We start from the raw sequence: 14,420 nt of genomic DNA on the forward strand, positions 1-14,420 counted from the left end.
CTAATGTCTTGGTTTCATTTGTTCCGAGTTCTGGGTCTAATGTCTTGGTTTCATTTGTTCCTTTTCATGTAATGTCAAAAACAATGTCAAATGTTTTTGACATTATGCTAATTAGACATATAATAATAAACCGTAAATTCTGGATGGAGATAGTATAGGCCAATCGCCTGCCTGTAGACATCTATTGATTAATCTATAGTATACATTTAAACGTTTTTATCTTATTTATTTTTAAAATTTAAATAACTTTTGACAGTCAATTTTTTTTAATGGATTAAACCAACTTTATTATTTTTAATATATTTTTTAAAAAAGTAACGGTCCATATTTAAAATACAAAATTCAGGTAGTAAACTCCGACTTTATTATTTTAAATGGAATATTACTTTATTTAAATTATTTTCATTATTTTATTTTTTAAAATAAATTATTTTCAAATCTTGAGAGTCAAGTTACCTTAAAATTTAGAATAACTAAATTTATTACGTAAATATTATGATATTTTCATAATTATTTTTTGTTTTATGCAAACATCTCGTGTTATATAAAGTAAATAAGCATTTTCTTGTTTATGAATTATGTGATCGAAATAATAAAAAATATGAAAATTTTAAAAAAGATTAATAAATTGTATGCTGATGTAATATATATATGTAATATTCAAATTTATATTTAATATTTAGTGGTGGAAAACAGCTTTTACAATAGATTTCAACTATTTACGACGTCGCCTCAAATATTTAAAAATAATTAAAAATAATATTTTAGTCAAACGATTCCAAAAAAAAAAACGTCTTGGAAATAGTGATAAAATAATTAGTTTATAATAGATTCTCTACCTTTAATTACACATAAATAAATAAATAAATAAATAAATAAATAAATAAATATTTTTTTCTAAATTCATTTTTAGTCTTAATAAATTATAAAATTTTGCAATAAAATTGAATTAATAATAATTTTCTAAAAGAAAATAAGGGGATAGTTTAATGGTGTTAGGACATTTAACCCTACTTTTAAGTTAACCCAAGAGTTACCACGGTACATTTTAGATTTTTACCCGGTTTTGCGTTAAATAAAATACGGGACTTGGCTTCCAATTAAAGCCAACTCTACTAAACTAATAAAAAACAATCAACATTCCATTTCTGGAATCTCACTCGCATCACATGCGCGTGTATTTCACGCTCCCCGCCAAACGCACATATCTTTTTCGTTGGCACTCGCGCTCTGTTTTCATCATAAACCTAAACCTTTCTCTCGCCTTCCTTCCCTATTAAACCCTAGATCTTCCTCGTCGTCTCTCCTTTTTCGCTTCGCCGGTGCTTTACATTTCTGACTTCCGACGAGTAAATGGCTGCCTCTGCTTCACCTTCGCTCCGTACGTCGACGGTTCGGAGCTCGGTACTTTCTTCTCTCTCTTCTAAGCTTCCTCTTTCTTCGGCTTTTTCTGTTAATTTTCGTCCTCGGAGTGTTGGTGTGCCGCGGTTTGTTGTGTTGGTTTCTGCGTCGTTGAATGCGAAACCGACGGTTCTTGTTGCGGAGAAGCTTGGTGAAGCGGGTGTTGATCTCCTTAAGGAGTTTGCTAATGTGGATTGCTCCTATAATTTGACTCCTGAGGAGCTCTGCACCAAGATCTCGCTCTGTGATGCGCTTATTGTGCGGAGTGGGACTAAGGTCAGCCGTGAAGTGTTTGAATCCTCTGGAGGGAGGTTGAAGGTTGTTGGGAGGGCTGGTGTTGGTATTGATAATGTGGATCTGGCGGCCGCCACTGAGCATGGTTGCTTGGTGGTGAATGCTCCGACTGCGAACACGGTGGCTGCCGCTGAGCACGGAATCGCGCTTTTAACTGCAATGGCCAGAAATGTTGCCCAAGCCGATGCGTCTGTCAAAGCCGGTACGTTTATATAAAACATTTTACGGAATCTTCGTGTTCTGTAACTCCTTGTTTGCTTTGGATCTGCTCGAAACCATCGAAAGGGCGAAAAGTTCGGAAAGATCTCGACCTTTTGTCGTAATATTGGACGAACATTTTGTTTGAATCATTTTTTTAAATACATTTTTAATGTTTAAACCTGATTGCGCTCTAAAGAAATTCCTTGCCCGATGGTGGTGGTTCTGGGAATACGTCATTTAAAAAAAAAAAAAAAAAAAAGAAGAAGAAGAAGCATTGAGATGCACTGTAAAAGGTGGGAATCTGTCGGGAATTTGTAAGTTCAGAATTATTCCCATGCTTGCCTGGCCTGGATTTCACCGGACTTTTTACGATTAATAATTTTTCTCTGTAACATAGATTTAAGTAACTTTTTTCTGCATCAGACGTTCTCTTTCCCATATCAGCCAGTTGACACGAAATAGTCGATGATTTTATAGTTTATTGGTTTGATTTTGTATACAAGATGCGTTTGTTAAAAGAACTACTTATGATTTTACATTTTCTCCTCCACCCTAGGGAAGTGGCAACGCAACAAATATGTCGGTGTATCACTTGTGGGGAAAACACTGGCTGTAATGGGATTCGGCAAAGTTGGATCTGAAGTTGCTCGTCGTGCAAAGGGTCTTGGCATGCATGTAATTGCCCATGACCCGTATGCCCCAGCTGATCGTGCTCGTGCGATAGGCGTAGAACTTGTGAGCTTTGATGAAGCCATTGGAACTGCTGATTTCATCTCTTTACATATGCCTTTAACTCCATCCACGTCAAAGATTCTTAACGATGAAAATTTTGCAAAAATGAAGAAAGGAGTTAGGATTGTTAATGTTGCTCGTGGAGGAGTAATTGATGAAGAAGCTCTTGTGAGGGCGCTGGATGCTGGAATTGTTGCTCAGGTTCCTTTCCTTCCTACAACTTGAAACTGAAGTTTGCTATTATTATTTACAAAGCAAGGATTGTAATATGTTCTTATTCTGATAGGCTGCACTTGATGTTTTTACTGTGGAACCACCTCCTAAGGATAGCAAGTTGATTCAGCATGAGAATGTCACTGTAACTCCTCATCTCGGTGCCAGCACAATGGAGGCTCAGGTGTGTGTTCTTTTAAATCAAAGGACTTAAAGCTTGTGTTTTTCTTTTTACAAGTTTTAATGATCTTTGAATTTGGTGTGCAGGAAGGAGTTGCTGTTGAAATAGCTGAAGCTGTTGTTGGAGCCCTGAAAGGAGAGCTTGCAGCTACTGCCGTCAATGCTCCGATGGTTCCTGCAGAGGTATAAGCCCTTAGTTTTGGAATCTTCTATCTCCCATGTTTCGTATTTCATGGTCACTTAAAATGTTAATCTGAAAGTAGTTTATTTTTGTAAAAAAAAAAAAAAAAAAAAAAAAAGAAGAATCGTTTGCCTTCTAGTTCTGTTCATGTCGACCTTTTTACTTCTCGTAGTCATTTGTTTTCTTGATTCTCTTTCCTTCCAAGCGGCTATATCTTTGGTTTTCTGACTCATAATGCTATAGATAGAGTAAGAATCTTCTTTTGAACGCTTATCATTTATAAGACTTGGAAACCTTTGACATTTCTCCCCATTTCTCGACGCTGCATAAAAGGCTAAATAGTAATCCTTCAACAGTGGGAGAGAATATTCAGAACACTATTAAATGTAAATGGTTCTTAAGCTATCAAAACCTTACTTCCAATTCGAACGATATAACAGTGCCACTATAAATGGATTACTTTGTTGTTTCTTTTAATTCGTTACTTTTCGCATACTTGTTATCAAGATTTGCTGGGTGACAATTGTGATTTGCATCATTATTCATGTACATTTTATTTTCTGTTAACTAATTTCTCAAGTTTCTGGTATATAAGGATTCTAAGTAAGTATTATTTCTTCCCTACAGGTGTTAACCGAGCTGAAACCATTTGTTGAACTCGCTGAGAAATTGGGAAGACTGGCTGTCCAATTGGTAGCTGGAGGTAGTGGTGTGAAAACTGTGAAAGTGACATATGCATCCTCTAGAGCTCCTGATGATCTTGACACCAGACTTCTTCGTGCCATGATAACCAAGGGTCTAATTGAGCCGATTTCAAGTGTTTTTGTGAACTTGGTGAATGCTGACTTTACTGCCAAACAGAGAGGACTAAGGATAAGTGAGGAGCGAGTCGTTCTGGATGGGTCACCTGAGAAACCATTAGAATACATTCAGGTCCAGATTGCCAACGTGGAATCCAGATTTGCCAGTGCAATATCAGACACCGGAGAAATTAAGGTGGAAGGACTTGTGAAAGATGGAATCCCTCACCTGACGAAGGTTGGTTCTTTCGAAGTCGACGTTAGTCTGGAAGGTAGCATCATACTGTGCAGGCAGGTTGACCAGCCAGGTATGATTGGAAGAGTTGGAAGCGTTCTGGGAGAAGAAAATGTTAATGTGAGCTTCATGAGTGTCGGGAGGATTGCTCCTCGAAAGCAGGCAGTCATGGCGATTGGTGTCGATGAACAGCCCAGCAAACAAGCTTTGAAGAGGATTGGTGACATTCCAGCAATTGAAGAGTTTGTTTTCCTGAAGTTGTAGGATGGTGGTGGTCATGAACTTGAAGGCCCCCCCTATCTTCTGGGTATTTGGATACATTACATTCCTTACATGTTTGGCCCCAATTTTGACAGTTTTCGTTTAAATAAGCTGGTTGGTTTGTTTTATTTACTAAGTTGTTTGAAGAATGAGTCTTTATTCACTGAGAACGGGATCCCTTTTAAATGGATTCTTGGTCGGAGTTTAATGGCCCATAATATGATGGATCAAATCCAAATGTAACGACTCAGATCCACAGTCACCCTCTTTTGGGCTTCTCCTCAAGGCTTTAAAACGTGTTTGCTATAGGTTTTCACACCTTTATAAATGGTATTTTGACATCAGAATCCACCCCCCTTCGGGGCCCAGTGTTCTCGTTGGTACACTGCCTTGTGTCTACTCCCTTTCGGAGAATAGCAAAAAAGCTGGCACATCGTTCGGTGTCTAGCTATGATACTATTAGCAACGACCCAAATCCACTGCTAGTAGATATTGTCCTCCCTTATAAATGGTATTTTGACATTACAATCCACTCCCCCTTCGGGGCCCAGCGTCCTCGCTGGCACACCGCTTCGTGTCTACCTCTTTCGGGGAATAGTGAGAAAGCTGGCACATCGTCCGATGTCTGGCTCTGATACCATTAGTAACGACTTGTCCTATTTGGACTTCCTCCTTCGAGCTTCCCCTCAAGGCTTTAAAATGCATATTCTTAGGGAAGCTGAGGGAAGGTTTCCACACCCTGTAAATAGTGTGTTGTTCTCCTCCCCAACCAACGTGTGACATCACACCAAATGATTTCAAATGATTTCAAAATGGGCTTCAAAATGGGCCTGAACTAGCCGTAGATATCATATTTGGGCCTATGGCCCATCAAGTAATTCAAAATACTCATTAAAATTTTTTTGTAGATATTTTCACAACATTATCTTCAAATTCACTCACCAAGTTTTTAGTACTCATTTCTATGTCCAAAACAAAGATTTTTAATATTTTAATTACATCATCAAATCATCGTACTTTGATTTTTGGTCGATGAATATATGCTTTTAGCCAGTCGGGCTATAAAAGTTGATAAATTTTAAAACCGTTACCAACCCACATCAGAACCCAATTTTGTAATTCTCATACTTCAAATTGTCTCAGATTCCCATATTTTCGATCCGTATCACAACCATATATGTATTTACACAAACATACCGTCCTTGTGTAAAAGGAGAAATATGGGCATCTTGGATTGTTCGGGTAGCTAATCCATTGGTAGCCCAAAAAAACAAAAACAAAAAGTTGTATAGATTACAAACCAATGATAGAGACATTTGAAGAGGGAATTGAAAGAAGAGATAAATGTTTTGTGGTTCAAAATATTAAAAATAAAATAAAATAAAATAAAAAATAAATGAAGAGATATGAGAAATTGAAAGGGTGGGTAGTAATAGTAGTAGGGTAGCCTCACAGTGTAGCCTCTCAAAGATACCCCAAATTTAGGCCATACCACCTTCCAAAATTAACCCTCTTAATCCCTCTTTTTTTTACCATTTGTTTTTTTTTTTTTTTTACTGTGGGTAGGGTGGGGTAAAAACCAGGCTGTCTCAGCTCACCCAAATGGACCACCAAACTTAGCACACTGTGTTTGTTTGTAGAGTTAATGATGTTTGTCTATTTCTTTGTAGCGCCACACCCTTTATAGGTAACCCATTTATTCCCCCTTTCTTTTTCCAATAAACAACACGTTTCAACTCTTCACTTATTACAAACTTAACACCGTCTTAGAACACGATGATACACGATCAATCACTATTGTGTTGTACAATACAGTGTCTAACACTTCGAGCGTCGCACTACAATATGAACAAAGAATCTTTTCGCACGTTTGAATAAACCACCTCTAACCTCACGGGTATCTCGAGTATGAATATCACGACATTAAGTTAAAGAAATAACTTGATTTGGAACATTTTGAGACGGTAAAATAAATCGACAACCAAACCAAACCAAAACTTTTATCTGTTTTGGTTCATTTATTAAGTGTTGTTCCTTTCACTGAGATATGGTAAATTCATGGGAGTTACTGAACCAACTAAACCACTTTCTTTCCACCCCTCCATGGCCCATCAACCAAAGCTTTACATATTCCAAAATCTCCATTTTTACTGACCCAAAAAGTGCTTTCAAACGGTTAATTTTTCAAAAACATAATTACCATGGTTAGCATTTTCATCTAAGGTAGGTAAAATCATGAATAATTTAACCACGAATTAAACCGTTGATTAACAAAGTCAAATTCTATAAATTACACTGTTTTTCTCTATCAATTTAGAACCATGCAGATATTTTATAATTGATTGAAGTAACAGACAAATCGTTTCACGATGATTAATTCTAGGTTAAATAACGTTCGAACAACGTTCTTGAAAGACGATGACAAAAAATAAAATAAACACGAAAGATGAAATACCGAGATAAAACAAAAATCGAAGCGATAATAATTGAGAAATAGGAATGAAAGTTTAAAGAGAAGAAAGGGACAATTCCACAAAAACTTGATCCTACACACATTGGATCCTCATTGCATAACATCAAACATTTACTCACCACAGACACACACACACACAGGATATGTTTTTTTTTTTTTTTAATTTTTTTTTCAATTTTTTTAAATAAATAATAAATAAATAAATATATATATATATATATATATATATATATATATATAATAAAATAAATAAAAAAAAGTCATGAGCATTAAGTTGGGTCATGCATAAGGAGTGCACAAAACCATCTGTTCATGTTATCTCTTTCTCTCTCTAAAAATAAATTAAAATTTTATTTATTTATTGTTATTATTCTTCCAAAATTATTGATGCATTAATTTTGGATGCAAACTTTGAGGATTCTCATAAATATTAATTTCCACAATATATTGTTTTCAAATTATTCATTATTTGTGTATTAAATGCATTCTGTCCATTTTTAAAAAAAATTATTAATTTGAACATAAATCAAATAAATAAAATATGTTCGGTTCTTATTTTGCTAACGGTTGAATTAAGGAAAACAAGGACGTAAACTGTCCATATAAACTACGATCTTCAATTAGGGAGATTGATTTTAGACGAGTTTATAAGTGTTTGACAAGTTTAGGTAAAGAAATGGGGTCGGGTTTGATACTTTTTACATGAACTTACTACTTTTCTCAACCATTTTTTCTTGTTCGCTTTACTTGCAAAACACTCTCGAATGTAATTTGGAATATTTTTAATTTTTTTCGAACTTTTAAAAGTGTTGTTTTAGTACTGAAATACTGTTATACGACTTTATTGTAATCCTTGTCATTGAACACTAAAAATTTTATGTCACACAATGATATTCATTAGATCTAATGTTGAACATAGCTGACTCGGGAGACACAATAAATTTAATGTTGATTTGAACGCAGAAGAATTTATTAAAAATACTCGGGTCATAAATTTAAATACTCGACCGAAAAATTTTAAAATAATAGAGTGGGGTCCACATTGTTGGACCTAAAGTTTGAAACTCCCATCCCTTCACTCATCACTAGAGTGATATATATATATATATATATATATATATATATATATTTATTTATTTATTTATTTATTTTTGGGTTAAGAATAATTAAAAAAATAAAAAATAAAAACTTTACAGCTGTTTACCAAAGATATTTAATTATTTATGAATAAAAAAATGTAAAAAAAAAAAATATGGGTTTTGGTCCAAAATTGAAACCCTTTTGATTGTATTAAAGAAGCAAGAGACAAAGATGGGTTAATTATGAGCAAAATATTTGGTCAAAAAATAGATTTTTTTTTTACAAAAAGAACCCCCAATTTCTTGATAATTGCAATTGTAGCATTATTATTAGGGTGGGGACAAATATTGATTCAACATTTAGTCCTTTATTTATTTATTTTTTTTTCCCTCAATAGTAAATTATTATAACTATGGCACACATCTACCTTCTATTTGCACCACTCTACCCAACCTTAATACAACAAGAAGGATGAGATGGGTAAATCCGGAAATTGATTGGACTCGACTTCTTTTTCAAATGCTACGTCTTTTCTTTTAATTGTATCGTCAAATTTACCTGATTATTTTACTTGGGTCGGGATTGATCCGTTGTTTTTTGGTTAGATGGACATGACACCAAAGTTTACCTGGGTTGAGGTCGAATCGTTGTTTTTTTTTTATCAGAGGCTCATGACACTAAAGTTTACCTAGGTCGGGATTGAATCGTTGTTTTTTTGTCGGTGAAACATGACACCGAACAAGGTTGAACTTTTGGGAAATGGAGATCTATCAAATCTCCTTTGAACTTCGAGGTGAATAGTGCAATTTTTGGCCTATAATTGAAACGGGTTCTTAAAAGATATATCTATAAGATAACCCGGTTGTATTATCGGTCGGCCAAGTAACACGAGATTTTATTAGAAGATCAAAATCCACCCCTTTTCACTTAGAGCCAAAAGGCAAAGGAAATTCAAGAGAATTCAGATTGGGATTGAATGGCTGAAAGGCACTGTTATTGTGCAAAGAAAATGCAGCTTTAATAAGAACATTGTTCAGAGAAGATCGGACAGGACAAGGAATCAAACACCATTTTCCTACAGACAAGACAACCTTGGCTTCTCCGATCACTCCATAGCTCGTTTTAAGACATACCCATCTCTCCCTGAAACCATGTGGGTCTGCTCTGTTTTCCCTTTAAACCAGTTTACAGCAGCTCAATAATGAATCAAACAAAGATAATATTCAAATCATGAATCGAAAAAAGTAAAAACAGTGATGAACAGAACAAGAAACCAAGAACTACTGTGCTTTATTTAATAATAATGAGAGTTTCCTCCAAAACAAAAAGGAAAGTGATCTGATTTGAAATCAAGTAGAAATGCATACTTTTTGTCTTCTCCTCTGCAATGCCATTTTTTTTCTGGTCACTTCTGTTCTTGTGAACATTCCCATCAAATCCCCATCACTGCTCTTCCTTCCACCTTCCAATTCTAATGCCAAGAACATTATGGGCAAGCAATTTGATATCAAAAGTGAGAAATGGAGCAGAGCATTATAACACATACATAATCATTTCCTAGTTCTTTGGAGGGGAAAGGGGGGCGGATTATGAACTAAGAAGGGCTGCCAACAATGTCCAAACAGACCCTCCTGTTCAGAGAATGATATAACATTCTTGGCTCTTCGGTTTTGTTCTTCTTGAAAGATGGTTCAGGTGAAGAACAAACTGATGCTGCTGCTCTCAATGCCCATGAATCATTGGAGCTGTCTGAACTGAAACCAGCATCAATCACACCATTTGGGCTATCAGGAGCTTGATGATGTTCGTACTTCCGCTTGTGGGGATTGATGGAATGATATAAGCCATTGGTACATGCCTTTGAATGCTCCACTACAAGATTGTAACAGCCTTGCACTTTGTCCTGTTTAAATGGAGTTTCAAAAGTTAAGATCAAACTGGTTTTGAATGAAATCAACATGGAATGAGATTTGTTCTTGAACAAACCTTGCTCATTTTAAGAACACCCAGAAGATGATCTTGGTGCTCCATTGACTTATGGGGTTCAATCTGTTCTATAATGTTCATCATTGTTGCAGTTGCTAAGACAGATGGAAGATAACCCACAAATCTTGAATCTAACAAAACCCAGAAGAAGTTTCAACTCTGAACATGAGAATTCAAGAAAAAAAGATCCAAATTTTAACATTTTCGAGTTCATTTCCATTAGAACAGCACTAAATCAACTCTACTTTTAAGTGGTTTCATGTTCTAACCTGAGAGAAGAGAAAGGAGGAGATTCTCAGAACGCTTGAAGAACTCCAAATGAAGATTGGTCTTTAACCCAAGCCTTCTTACAATGTTGTCAAGATATGAATATGAAGTAACCAAATGCATCCTCCATTGAAGAGTTGACAGCACTAAAAGCTCCATTCTCTGAATGGTTTTGGCCTCAAACACAAATTTCGCATCCTCCACCTGAACAGACATTTAATCAAACATGTTATCTACAAGAACAAAGCTCAATTATAACCAAAACCTTTGAACAACACGATTTGAAATGATGGGTATTGCATTTTATCAACATACTTGAAGGTCAAGTAGCAGAGGAACTTCAACCTCCTCCACTTTAGCCGCCAACGAGAGGCAAGTGACAGCCACAAGCTGGTTCATCCATGGCTTGTCACTTCTAAAATGAAAGCTCGAGAGGAACCTGTCGAAATAAGCAACAGCCAAAATTGCAGTGAGAGACGAAAACCCATAATGGGATTTAACTTTAAGCATCCACTCCACAGATGAAGAACGAGCAGCAGAGACAGAAGGATCCATTAACAGAGGTTCAAGCTTGAGATTGCTCTGTTTCAACTGCTCTGTTTCCTTAGACAACAAGGAGAGAAGGCGTTCATCTTCCCCAAATAGATCTTCCTCCAAAACATCCAAAGAAAAAACATGGGCTTGATGGGTCTGTTCTAGCTCATCTTCATCCTCCTCCTCCTCCTCCTCCTCTTCCCATTTCTCCTCCTCGCAAAACAGAGAATCGAGCGAAATCAAATGGGTTTGGGCTTCATCGTCGGCTGGCTCATAGCGATGCATTGCCATCGAATGAAGCTTGGATTAGGGGATTCAAAAGAGGAAAACGGAGGAGCTCAAAGGGCCATCCATGTCCGACGGAACTGAGAAAAAGGGGATCGAAGAACCAGAGGAGAGGAGAAAAAGAGAGAGAGAGAAAGGGGAAGCGGTGGGTTGTATTGGTGGAGATTGTCTTTATGTTATATATGCATTGGGGTTTGAAAATGTTTGTGCTTTCGGTGTGTCCCGTTGGCGGGCAGAAACGCAACGGCACACACACCAAGCCGGACCCCATGAAAACAACCTCCTAAGAAACCTAAATAAATGCCAATGGCTGCCAATTCAATATGACAGAGAGAGGATTTCTAGGGTTTTACTTTCAAATAAGACTCTTTTTTTTCCCCCTTTTCTTTATGGATTTCTTCATTTGGGTGTTATTATAAAACACTCCCTTTTTCTTTTTGAAAGTTTTTTGAGGTTGCCTTTTTCTATGTCTATCTAATGTTTTAATATTAATATTATAAGCTTAGACATTCAACCCGTTTCACTTCTTTTGACTTTTTTTTAACTGGGCTCGAGAGTCGTAACAGCTCAAACCACTACTAATAGATATTGTTCGTCATTAGCCTCACGGTTTTTTAAAATGTATCTGATGCTGATGTTTGGGAGAATTTTCCACCTTTATAACGAATGTTTAAACACGAGATTTAAAAAAAAAAAAAGTAAATTAAGATTTAAAAATTGAAATGAAAATGGGAAAGAAAAGGGTCCCTCACGCGGGGATTGGAAAAACAAAAAAGGACAAAGGAAGGTGCAGACAGGACAATGCTTTACTTTGACCCAAGAAAGTTGTTATACCAAACTCACGCTTTCAATTAGGGGCCTTAACCCCTTCATTCTATACGTTACCCTCTCTTTTTAGGCTCGTTTTTTAATTTCGTCCTAAAATTAATTCATCGGTGACACGTCTCGGTGACTAGAATGCTTAGTCTAACTATACAGGTAAGAACAATATCTAGATACGTTGATTTTTTATTCAACGTTCTAGCAGATTTCTCTACTCTAAAGATAGTTTTATGAATGGTTAAGGTTAGTATTATAACTTTTGAAAGAACGAACAACGTTTGTTTGTATTTTGTTTGTTTGTATTTTTTTAGTTAACAGGAAAAGAACCCTCCTTTATAGCTCTCCGATTTCTCGAGGTCAAGTGTACTACTAGATTGAGTTTACAATTGTTTATAATTCTAATCTAATCTATCACCAATAAAATATTGATGTAATGAGGATCCTATGTACGAAAAGCATAGTTTTATTTGTGTATTTAATTTATAATCTACCTTATAAATACATACATATTTGATAACTCTATTAAAAGACTCAAATTTTATTTTTAGTTCAATGACATTTAGAGAAGGAGAATTTGAAATATATGACCTCTTAATGAAATACATGTCGAGATTATATAGCTGAGAGTTTGGCAATTAAGCCAAGTCATCCTAAGACAAAAAAAAAGTGATGCTAGCTACATGTGGCCTATGTGTCCTCTCATGGCTGCCATTGCCACCCACCGTTCGATTGAAGAGGAGAACGAAACATTCCTTATAAAAGTATGGAAACTTCTTCCTAATAGACACGTTTTAAAATTGAAAGGTTGATGACGATATATAATGGGCTAAAGAGAACAATATCTACTAACGATGGGCTTGGACTCTTATACTTTGTCACTATCGTCAATTCACTCGTTGCTGCCATCGTACGCCCTCTCTCGCTGCTAACCCTTTTGTCACCTCAGCTCAAAGCCCAATCCAGCAGAATCAACAACCCAAGATACTAAACCTATAGGAACAGTTGAACTACCAATCCGCAATTCCTATATCTTCAAAACGATTTCAATCTCCAAACACCATCTCAGATCCATCAACTTCGAATTAAACACGGTGATAAAGAAGAACCTTCAATTCCTTAAAAAATGAGGTGCAAAGCTTTCAAAGCTACTTCAACCACCATCCTTTTGGTCAAAAAATGGCAATTGAGTTTGATTTTCCCCATTTCATGTTGTATGGTGAGCCTTTAAGTGAATAGATGGACAGCCATTGATGGCCTATTAGTTGTCGTCCAAAAGAAAAATTTTGTGTACCTTTTGAAATCATGCCCCACATGGCCTTTGACCACCATAACTGGATGAGAGTGACCAGCTGGGCTCTGTTTCTTTTGACTCCCCTAATTTAAACAAAACTTCAACCACTCAGTTTAAGAGGAGGATAAAAGATGCGTTCTTAGTTCGTGAAATGAAGTCATGCTGATCATATCTTTTAGTAAACCTAATGGAAGAAGAATAACAGAAGAAAAACAACCAGACCTTCATTTTAATAAAGAATAAGTGACTAGATTAATGAAGATAATGCAGCAAGAGATATGATCATTTCAGTTTGAAAAGAATTTAAATGGAAAAATGATGGTCTAAACAATCATCAACAAACTAATGTTAGCTTTCCATTAAACTCCGAACTGAAAATAGCAGAGGAGTCAGTTAGCTTTGATCCTCCAAACAACTCCTGGAATTTCAACAAACATAATGGAAACAAACCCCGGAGTACAAAATCTAGCATACACGGTAACTCCTTTGAAGAATCTCGAAATGGGAATTGGGAGCTTACAGTAGAGTATGTGGTATATAGTCATACAAAACAATGGTAAAAGAAACATAGCAGAAAAATTCCCAAGTATTACAACTAATTTCAGCTTGGATGGCAAACAAACATCTTTAGAAGGATCGACTTCGAATTTGAAACAACGTACAATCTGCTATGGTATCTAAGACAATGAATGAAGGAGCAAACAATGGATAATCGACACTGCATTGGATTGAAATGTAGCTAGCTCTTGTAAATTTTTCATGATCAAGAAAAGAAACAAAGCAGGCTGTGAACAAACAGCATATTGACAGGCTCAGTCCTGCGGCTAAACTGCTAACAATTATTGGAATCGAGAAGGGAAGTGAAGATACTGGAAATTATCCGCTGAAAAAGAAATAAACAGATTTACTCCTTCCCACGATGAATCAAATGCAGGAAGGCGAGTTGAAACTCAACTTTTCAGACGGAAAAATAACCAAATGATATGAAATTTCATGCTAAGAAACGATTCGCATACACTACATTACATAAAACAGAACAAACAATGGATTTCGAAACAGAAATTTCAGGTAACCTAAACTAGGCAGAGAGCATTGAAACCACCAAGAGAAGAAAATTACAGTACCTCAACGACTGCACTGATCGTAGGGATTTGGTACCACCAGACCGCCCAGAGGACGCCGCC

At 36.0% G+C, this 14,420-nt stretch overlaps 2 protein-coding genes across 5 annotated transcripts; one reads left to right on the forward strand and one right to left on the reverse strand.

Moving 5' to 3' along the window:
• The first annotated feature begins 1,235 nt into the window (after nucleotides 1-1,235).
• LOC111801572 (D-3-phosphoglycerate dehydrogenase 1, chloroplastic) lies at nucleotides 1,236-4,630 on the forward strand. Its single transcript, XM_023685601.2, has 5 exons — nucleotides 1,236-1,897; nucleotides 2,453-2,829; nucleotides 2,915-3,025; nucleotides 3,109-3,204; nucleotides 3,830-4,630. The coding sequence occupies exons 1-5, from the start codon at nucleotides 1,354-1,356 to the stop codon at nucleotides 4,499-4,501; spliced, it is 1,800 nt and encodes a 599-aa protein (XP_023541369.1). The 5' UTR covers nucleotides 1,236-1,353; the 3' UTR covers nucleotides 4,502-4,630.
• Nucleotides 4,631-9,017: 4,387 nt separating this feature from the next.
• On the reverse strand, nucleotides 9,018-11,366 carry LOC111779331 (cyclin-D3-3). 4 transcript variants are annotated; one of them, XR_015412664.1, is made up of 6 exons: nucleotides 10,620-11,366; nucleotides 10,307-10,508; nucleotides 10,038-10,168; nucleotides 9,598-9,954; nucleotides 9,419-9,522; nucleotides 9,018-9,224 (listed from the first exon to the last, which is right to left on the reverse strand). XR_015412664.1 is itself a non-coding variant. In XM_023659484.2 (5 exons), the coding sequence occupies exons 1-4, from the start codon at nucleotides 11,127-11,129 to the stop codon at nucleotides 9,646-9,648; spliced, it is 1,152 nt and encodes a 383-aa protein (XP_023515252.2). In that variant the 5' UTR covers nucleotides 11,130-11,366; the 3' UTR covers nucleotides 9,323-9,522; nucleotides 9,598-9,645. The 4 variants fall into 4 exon arrangements, 2 of the variants coding, with proteins under 2 accessions (XP_023515252.2, XP_023515242.2); XR_002812677.2 differs by having other exon boundaries at nucleotides 9,419-9,954; nucleotides 10,620-11,364; XM_023659484.2 differs by lacking the exon at nucleotides 9,018-9,224 and having other exon boundaries at nucleotides 9,323-9,522.
• Nucleotides 11,367-14,420: the final 3,054 nt, after the last annotated feature.

This window comes from Cucurbita pepo, chromosome 1 (genome assembly GCF_057944985.1).
Source record: "Cucurbita pepo subsp. pepo isolate OVF chromosome 1, ASM5794498v1, whole genome shotgun sequence".
In the NCBI taxonomy this organism is placed as follows: Eukaryota; Viridiplantae; Streptophyta; class Magnoliopsida; order Cucurbitales; family Cucurbitaceae; genus Cucurbita; species Cucurbita pepo.

Bases quoted from the DNA above. Each gene is read 5' to 3' on its own strand.
- LOC111801572 (XM_023685601.2), top strand. From the start codon at position 1,354: ATGGCTGCCTCTGCTTCACCTTCGCTCCGTACGTCGACGGTTCGGAGC. The intron at 3,026-3,108 runs GTGTGTGTTCTT...TTTGGTGTGCAG, and splicing joins CCAGCACAATGGAGGCTCAG to GAAGGAGTTGCTGTTGAAAT. The intron at 3,205-3,829 runs GTATAAGCCCTT...TCTTCCCTACAG, and splicing joins CTCCGATGGTTCCTGCAGAG to GTGTTAACCGAGCTGAAACC.
- LOC111779331 (XM_023659484.2), bottom strand. From the start codon at position 11,129: ATGGCAATGCATCGCTATGAGCCAGCCGACGATGAAGCCCAAACCCAT. The intron at 10,509-10,619 runs GTATGTTGATAA...ATGTCTGTTCAG, and splicing joins CTCTGCTACTTGACCTTCAA to GTGGAGGATGCGAAATTTGT. The intron at 9,955-10,037 runs GTTTGTTCAAGA...CCATTTAAACAG, and splicing joins GTGTTCTTAAAATGAGCAAG to GACAAAGTGCAAGGCTGTTA.